General features: G+C 38.6%; 1 protein-coding gene across 1 annotated transcript in view; it reads left to right on the forward strand.

The window, feature by feature from the left end:
* Positions 1-8,821, forward strand: part of NAA30 (N(alpha)-acetyltransferase 30, NatC catalytic subunit) — a gene marked incomplete at its 5' end in the record, with an annotated part of 18,801 nt that overhangs the window by 449 nt on the left and 9,531 nt on the right. The window contains 2 exon segments of the mRNA XM_010076542.1: positions 1-251; positions 7,687-7,810. The exon segment at positions 1-251 is cut by the window's left edge and continues 20 nt beyond it. Coding sequence (XP_010074844.1) covers positions 1-251; positions 7,687-7,810 — 375 coding nt within the window.

Raw genomic sequence — 8,821 nt, forward strand, 5'->3', positions numbered from 1 at the left:
AGGGGGATGAAGGAGGGGAGGAGGAGGAGTCCTTGCTGCTACTCTCCAGGTCCTTAGCAGCAGCTTGCAGTTTGAAAGGCTCGGGAACGGACTCTCAGCCCGAGGAGGACCTAACGATACGATACGTCCGATATGAGTCAGAGCTGCAGATGCCCGATATCATGAGACTGATCACCAAAGATCTGTCTGAACCCTACTCCATTTACACATATAGGTATTTTATCCACAACTGGCCACAACTTTGCTTTTTGGTAAGTGCCGGAGAGGGTGGGTAGGGCAGGAATTGGGAGTGGTTTGGGGCTGGGGAGGAGAGGTTTAAAGGGTTAACATTTCTGGTAATACTTCTAATAATCTTTTTGTGGATAAGGCCAAGCTTTTTTGGAAGACCTGTGCATGTATAAGTAAATCATACACCTGAAGTTCCTACATTTGTTAATATATGTTTTAAGTGGTGGGGAAAGGGGTTGAGCAAAGTGTAGGATCCAGAAATTCGAGGCTTCTAATCTTGGTTTTGACAGTGACTTTTGTGACCTTTGGTAGCTCATTTTATCATTTTGTCTCAGTTCCTAGGTTTATATTTAAAAAAGAAAGTACTTAGCCCACTAGTGTCTTATGAGCGCTTAGTAATTCTTGCACAATGGTTTCAAAACAGATTTCAGCATGACTAGCATATAAATGTTAAGGGATATGTGGAGATATACTGCTAAAGGTTTTGTAGACTTTTTGGTCTACTAGTTTTGAAACAGACAAGTACAACTTTATGCCTTCTTACAGGTGTGATAGTGTTTGCAGCATGCAGGAATTCTCATGCTGCTTAGATTGTCTTGCTGTGCTAGCAAACTGTTTGGTTTTATGTTCTTCCTGCTGCACTAGTGGAAAGATTGATTTAGCTGTCACCCTGTCTTTCTAAATGTTTAGCACTTCTCATGGAAAAACTTGTGTCTCAGTTGAAAAATGTGTTTTTAGGATGCTAATCCATCCACAGGTATATGAAGCTGAGTGTAAGTTGTCCTGAGGGGTGTATGTGCATAGTGGGAGCTGGGCTGTGTTTGGTTTACTCAGAGGAAAACTTATGTCTGCAAAACAGAACATTTCTGGGAGTGTATGGCACTTCCTTGCTAAGGTAAATGATGGATTCCTCTCTCTTGATGTTTTAATCAAGGCTGGACACCTCTCTGAAAGATATGATTTAGCCAAAGCCAAGACTCCCTTCAATTCAGGAGTGTCTGTGTAAAATTTTCATAGGATATGAGTAGAGGAGGGGTGAGGCTAATGGAATCCATCTGGCCTCAAACTTCCTGAATGTTCTTGGTTTAGGGTCTGGTGTAATTTATAGTGGGATTTATATGATTTATAGGAGGATTTTCAGCACTGTGCCTCTTAAAACCCTGAAGAGGGAATACAGTAGGATTATAGGAAGTTGAGCAAAGCATTACCTTCTGGAACAAAATAGAAATATGAAAATATTTGAAAACATTGTTCAATGCAAAGTCATGTTTGCCATTATAAGGATGCTGATCAGAGCAGAATGGTATTTTTCAAGCCCTGACTTAAATGTGTGACTGATTTACCTCATACTGAAAAGAAATGCTTGTGAACTACAGATGTCCATACTTTCAGCATCAAGTGTATCACCAGTAATGCCAAGGTGATGTTGGATACTATTAGATCACAATGCATTTGTTTAGACTTTAAATATTTGGGTTTTTTGTCAGGAGGAGAATTTTGTTATGAGAAGAGCAGTGACAAGCTGTTTGACAGAGTGCTAAAACAGATTATTTCTAATATGTTTTTTTAACAAGCACATTCAAATGATAAGATATGCAAGGAAAAGAAAGGATCTTAAGCTTATTATGTAGTGACAGCTTTTTTTTAATAACTTTGAAGAATCAACAAAACTTGAACGCTGTGTGTTTGCCATTTTTTTGAAGAGTGGAACAGTGTACATGAAAGTACATGAAAGTGGAACAAAAGTACGTGAAACTGTAGGGAAGAATATGTGGCTTTGAATGTCTAAAGCTGTTAGCAAATTGTTATCTACTTAATAATTTGAAGCTCTTGCAGGATGTTAGGTCATTTGATGGAAGGTTTTTTTGTGACTGGTTTTAGCATTTTTAAGGTTTGTGTTTTAGAGGTTGTCTTGAAGACTTTCTGTTCCATAAGATTTAATTTGTTCCTGCAGTTAATGGATTCCTGAACTACTTCTATGTAATAAGTCTCTTTAAAATATTTATCTTCAGTCAGGGACTGCATATTCCAATTAGCGAGAACAGTGTCAGGATGGTGAATGGAAGCATAGTGCCTGATCTCACAGAATCTTTTGTATTTTATACTTTGTGGTTTCACACCCTTCTTGTTTCAGGTTTTATATTAGAAAAAAATATCTGTAGGGGTTCAATCAGTTCCTTTACTGAATTTCACCACCACCATTTTTTAAAATCTCCCAACACATACTCGCCTGTCTTCGTTGCACTGTCACGGGCTTCTTTCCCTTTCTCAATATGAAGGGGAAAGTACGAATACCATTTTGATTTGAAGACAGGATGTGTATTTTCTGTAAATGATCAGCAATCATTCTTTGCTGATATTTATTCAATAAACCACCTTAAACACCGTAATTATGCTATCTAGCATTTTGGATACCTGACAATGCAGAGCTGTTTTTGAGGGCATTATTAACATTATTCCTGATGATGATTATCTCATGAGTTTGAAACTTGCTGAGTTTTGGCTTGGCTTTCCCAAGGTGCGCCATTGCCCTAATGGCTAGTGCAACCGAAAAGGGCTGCTCGCTTTTCCTTTCTGTTCAGCCACCTCTTCCTGGCTTGTGCCAGCCCTTGGGTTTCTCTGATTAGGGAAGCTAAGAGAGCCCTTCCACCACCACCATGTATTTATAAGTGTGTGTGTCTGTATGTATATGTTTTAGGCTGAGGTTTCTGTTGGTGTAAGGCTCCAAACCCATTCATAGGAGGGTGTCACAGGCACTGGTGTTGGTGGGAGGGAAGAGGTGAGAATGCACAGCTGGAGGGAGGGCATAGGACCAATCCCAACTAGTCACTAGCATGGTTTTGCTGTATCAAACCACTTCCTAAATGTACACTCAGAAAAAGGAGTTCATATTCCACTTTAAAAGGATCTGGAGAGACTAGGACTCTTCAGAACCTCTTCATTTTAATGTCCAAATCATCTGTGTAACTGTCTTCCTGACTTCAGGAATAACAAGTTGGGATACTTGATGGTCATTTCTGCTGTGCTACACTGCAGCATTATCCTACTGAGCTGTTACAAGGTAATAACCTTCTCCTCCATAAACTGCAGCTGTCTGCTTAAACTCAGGTTTTCCCCTTCTTGGGAAGAGCAGGTTCCCGCTGTGTGCTGGGCGTGGCTGCCCTGTAGATGCCTGTTTTTTACTTATTCCCAGGAGTTCGGTCAGCCCAATTTATCTTCAAATGACCTATGATAACCACTCTTTTGACAAAAAATTACAGGAAAGGGGTATCTTTTGCTTCACATGAAGCGTTTTCAGCTCCTTGTGAAGTCCCCATATGGATTGTAAATGCATTTTCAAAGTTGTAGCTTCCTTTTAAAGTGTTTTTGAGGCTTCTGGTCTTAGCAGTGTTAAAGTTCTAACACTTCTACTTAGAACTGATACATTAAATATTTCAGAAAATTGTTTTCAAAATACTTTAGCGTGGGAGAGGTGAGCTTAGGAAACCTTGCTCTGTGCCAAAGTTTGGGTAAGACAGGACATAATAAAAGCAGAGTTCTGGCTGAGTGTTGTAACCTCTCCTGTAATTCACAATACTACACTGCTCGCCTACCTTTTAAGAAAACTCTGGAAAATCTGTGCTTTTATTGGGTTCTTAACTTTGCCACTAGCTATAGCACCATTTATCATTTAAACTTTAACAAGTTTAAAAATAACCTATTAATTCCATGTACGTGGTTTGAGATGTGTTGTAAATCCTAAGTGAGTGCAGTTAAGATCTTGTTTTATACTAATGCTTTGCCTTTTTTTTCAGTTGTATTTTATTCAAGAATCTAAGTGTACTTCATGTTGATATTCAAACTTGTAAGATATCATCCCTGTTTCTCAGTTGGGGAAAACTTGGTGCATAAAAGAAGAACCAGAAAAGTTAGGAAACTGGGAAGTCTTCCTAGCCTCATGGCAGACGTAGGAAGGAATTCTATAACATCCATTTGCAATTTGCAAACTCTCTCTGTATTCCAGTTTCCACTTAGGTGTGATTGTGGTTTCAGATAGAGGCTTGCCGTGCTACTTCTCGCTGTCAGCGGCTTTGTGAAAGCTTCAGTCATTGCAGCGTCCGAGTACGTAACGACAGCTAGTGTAGTTGTTCTGGCAGTGCCCTTGCACAGGAGGGAATTACTCGTGTCCAGTTTCATAGAGTGGAAACAGAGTGACTTAGTGATTTGCCCAGCATCGTAAAGAGCTCTGACCGAACTGACAGACTTCAGGTTAAAGCCATTAGCCTAAATGTATCCTCTAATGGCATTCAGTAACACAATCGCTAAATGTAAACTGAAGGATTCACACAGAGCTGTTTCTGTGGTACTTTGGGGTGGATTTTGGTGCCTGTGCGAAAGCGAAGCTGTATGGTAGCAGTGCAGGTTCTACTACATTTGAATCGCATTTCTCTTTCAGGGGCTAGTTGGTTGGTTTAATCTTCTTTAAATGGGAACACATGTCACAGGATCTGGGTATGAAATGCATACTCAGACTGTGGCTGACAGACTTAATGCCATCTTTGCTAATGAAATTGTATGGCAATTGTTTAATTTTGTGAAAAGTAATGTTCTTGCTGATTTACAGACATTTCTGCGCTGACTCTTCTGGTAATAATACATGATTGCAATACAAAGATATTAAAATTTAGTTTGTTTTAAATGTTTAAACTTATTCATTAGAACAAAGTTGATGCAAATATTGAATTTGAATTCATGTGTGTTAATCCTGCTAATGACTTACGATTGAAGTAAATCTTATAGTACTCTGTGGGGTTTATAATACATAGTAGTAACTTGGGCTGAATTCTGGCTGTAGAAACTTGTATGTTTAGAAGCACTCTCATATACCTGAAAAGAAAATTTGGCCCATGATTGTCTTTTCATAAATGGTGTTATGTAGCAACTACTTTTTTTCTCTCCACCCCACTCTCCCTGTTTAAGTCTGTTGTTGGGTTTTGTTTTTTTTTTTTAATTTACACAGTTTAACCTTCTCCAGGGAATTAAGGTTTTGCATCACATTTTAGGTTCGTTTACAGCTTTAGATAAGGTTAGAGAGAAGGAGAAAGGAGAGGAAAGACAACAAAAAACCTCAAGTTGAGGTGGAAATGCAGGACACACTGTAAGTGGAACAACTTGTAGATTAACTGTCAGACTTACCCCCCTAGAGACAGAGAAAAGTGTTTGGGAAACTGGTAACAAAGTCATACTTTATTCAGCTCTCTGGCAACAGTGGTAAAACCAGTGGGTATTTGCTGCTTTGATCACTGAAGCAAAGTTCTTTGCTGTTCACTTAGCGTTTTAAATACATGATTCATGAACATAGCTTTTTCTGAAAAGTGCCCTGAACAAGGAAAAACATAGATACACAGTGTCTAGAATGTCACTACTCTTGAAGTGTATTTAAAAAAAAAAAAAAGTATCTTAAAAATTCTCCTCATGACTGTTAGGTCGGCAATTTGCATGTGTTCTCTCCAGGGCAAAGCATAACTGTAACACGCTAGTTTGTGGTGTGCTTTTTTTTTGTGCCTTTTTTTTTTTTTTTGTGAGGTATAAGATTACATCTAGGTGCTCTGCATAATTATAGCAATGTTACGAAGAGTGCGTCTGATGATACTCTTTATTTAACTCCCTGGTTTTCTCAGGTCTGGGGCCGAGATACAAAACTTGCCTTGAGCTGACACTTTGCATGCACAGTTTTAGTATAAGTACAGCTTTTCTTTTTTATGGAATAATCTGAATTTTAGAACAAATGAAATTCTACTCAAAAGCTGTGTATTTCAGTCCATTTAGATTATGCTACAGTTTTTGTTGTTTTAAAACCCACTTGTTTAGATTGTTCAAGGTTCTTGGATACTGCTAAAAAATGGTGTTTTCCTGCCAAATAAAAACTTAGCAATAATTATATTTTCCTGATGACCTTAGACTATATTAGAAGCAGTGTTAGGATCACGGTGCATCATAGAGCTTTGGAACTACAGCTCGTACATTTGGGGCTGTACCTTTGATACAGCTCCTGGTTGACAGCTGCCTTGATTAATAACCCACCATCCAGGTAGAGAGGCTAGAAGATATTATTCTTTTCGGGTGAAAAAACCTGTGGGTCTGTGCCTGCCATATGATCTGAATGAATGAATCTCCTGTCCATAGAGTCTTAGCCTACAAGCTGTATACAAAAAGGTTCAGGGGGTTGGAGACCATAGGGTATATACCATAGACTTGGGAGAAGTGAGCACTGGGTTCACAGGTGGGCTGCACTGAGGCCTGGCAGTACCGGCCTTGGCAAGTCCTTTTCATTTGACGTGTCTTACTGTTGTAAATTTGGATTATCCCGAAGCGCTTGTGCCAGCACATGCTTGTGCCAATCATGTGCTGTAGTCCCGGTTTAGCTGCTACACTGGAGCCAAAGGCTGGTTCCCCCCTGCAGATACAGGTCTATCAGAGTCTGTGGATCCACTTATACACTTCTACGTACAATTATGAGTTTCTTTTTTATCTCTGTTAATCTTCCCTGAATTAATGCTAATTCATTCTCCCCTTGGATGCTATCCTACTCTGCAGCATTATTCAGTTTTACTGCTGCAGGTTATAATGTCGTTAATCTCTCATGTTGCCTAATCCTTCAGCTAACATATGACTTAGTTTTTCTTACACCCTTTCTCTAATGTATTTCATGGTAAAATTTTGGTGAACGCAGTAGTTGTGCAAGTGGTTTGACAAGTGTTTGAGGAGGAGTTGGGTTCTTTTTTTTTTTTTTTTAATAGTTCAGAATAACTACATCTCCTTGACCTGTGATGATACTGTTGGGATTAGCTGGCAGTGTATAGCTCTTAAATGCTCTGAACAGTTAAAATGTGTGAAATTACCTGTGTGCTTTTTTGTTTGTTCTTTGGGTGTCCTATGACTGAAAATTACACTTTCTAAAGATTAAACACAACAACATATTTTTCTCTGATCCACTGTGGCCTTGGCGTTAAAAGCAGATGAAAATTAAGCATGTTATCTACCACAGCCCTTGCACACGAAAATTCAGATCACTAGAAGACAGGAGTGGGCTTTTCTCTCTTTGCGTCAGCCCATGTGAAAGGGTGACTTAATGTGTTTTAGTTTGGAGCAGTTTGGTCTTGTTTTTTTTTTCCCTTTTCTGTCACATGTGTTGTTGCCTGTGGACTTGATAGAATAATACTCTGGTTCTCCCTCAGGACAATTTATTGGTTGTTAATTGACCGTAACTTTATTTGAATGTAATAAAGAAATACAAATCCTTTAATCTTACTTATGCTTTTGGAGACCTTTTTAGAATTTATTTAGTGGGGTTTTTTTATAGTTTTATGTAAATAAATTTTGTGTGGCTGTTTAACTTAAAATGAACTAGTTTACTGCTTTTGGTAGCACTGTATAGATCACAAACTGAGAATGCATACATGTATGTTTGTCTTTAAGGCCATGGTAGGTGAGGAGTGTGTAGGTGCCATCGTCTGCAAGCTGGATATGCACAAAAAGATGTTCCGCAGAGGTTATATAGCCATGTTAGCAGTGGATTCCAAATACAGAAGAAAAGGAATTGGTAAGAATAGCCTTTCTTGTTATTTCTTACTTAAATCCTGTAGTTGGGACAACTGTAGCTGTCATAAAGATTTAAGCAGAACTGAACTTCTAGATGTGGTGGTTTGTCTGTCATCCCCGCCTTGACTACACAAACTCCCCAGTGGCTTTTTTAATTTTGTTAAAATAACCTGAAAATGCCCTATGAGATTTACATCTGTGATATGATAAATCTAAAAAGAAAGGCACTCAGCAGCCCCTTACCTCTGCCTATTGCCACTGTCAAATAACAACAGTAGGAATCGCTTCGCATTTTTGTATGTGCCCTCATCACTACGTTTCTATGTTGTGGTCAGTCTCTCTTTTTTTCAGTCAACTTATCCCCCAACTTTCCCCGATGAATTATACATATATTCCCTGTTGGGGAGAATGTATATAGCTCGTTGTATTAATAAATGAAGAAAAATAGTTGTGTATTGCTATTTGAATGACTGAAACAGAGATCTGTTTTGTTGGGAAGTTACATGATAAAAGATCACTCTTGGCAGGGAGTTTGCCCTCCATCATTGATCAATTTTGCCCTGCTGAAGGGATTTTCATTCTTAACATCAGTTATCCTAGTTGGCTTAATTACAGAGCTGTTCTTATGGAACTTAATGTTTTTGTGTTGGTTATTGTGAAATTACATTTTGTAACATTTTTAATTTAAAATGTAGATGGCAGCTTTAAAAGCTAGAAATGTGCTTCACCCCTACAGCCCATACTTTTGTGATTCAAGACAGAAAACTACTTGCAATGGAAAAATATGGTGATACATTGCAGAATGGTACCGTTGTGTTTGTTCTCATCTTCAAAAAAAAAAAACAAACCTCCCAAAAAACTTGAAGCACTGTGTATTATCATGACTGTTCAGGGATGTGCAGATTTTTTTTTTTCTTCAGTACAATTCAAAAGCCACTGTTGGTTTCTGTAGTAGAGCAGAGGGAAGAGGATACTGAGAAATCAGTGCCCCTCCTTTCCTTTTAGCTGACTC

Source organism: Pterocles gutturalis, unplaced genomic scaffold, assembly GCF_000699245.1.
Source record: "Pterocles gutturalis isolate BGI_N339 unplaced genomic scaffold, ASM69924v1 scaffold38093, whole genome shotgun sequence".
Lineage (NCBI taxonomy): Eukaryota > Metazoa > Chordata > Aves > Pterocliformes > Pteroclidae > Pterocles > Pterocles gutturalis.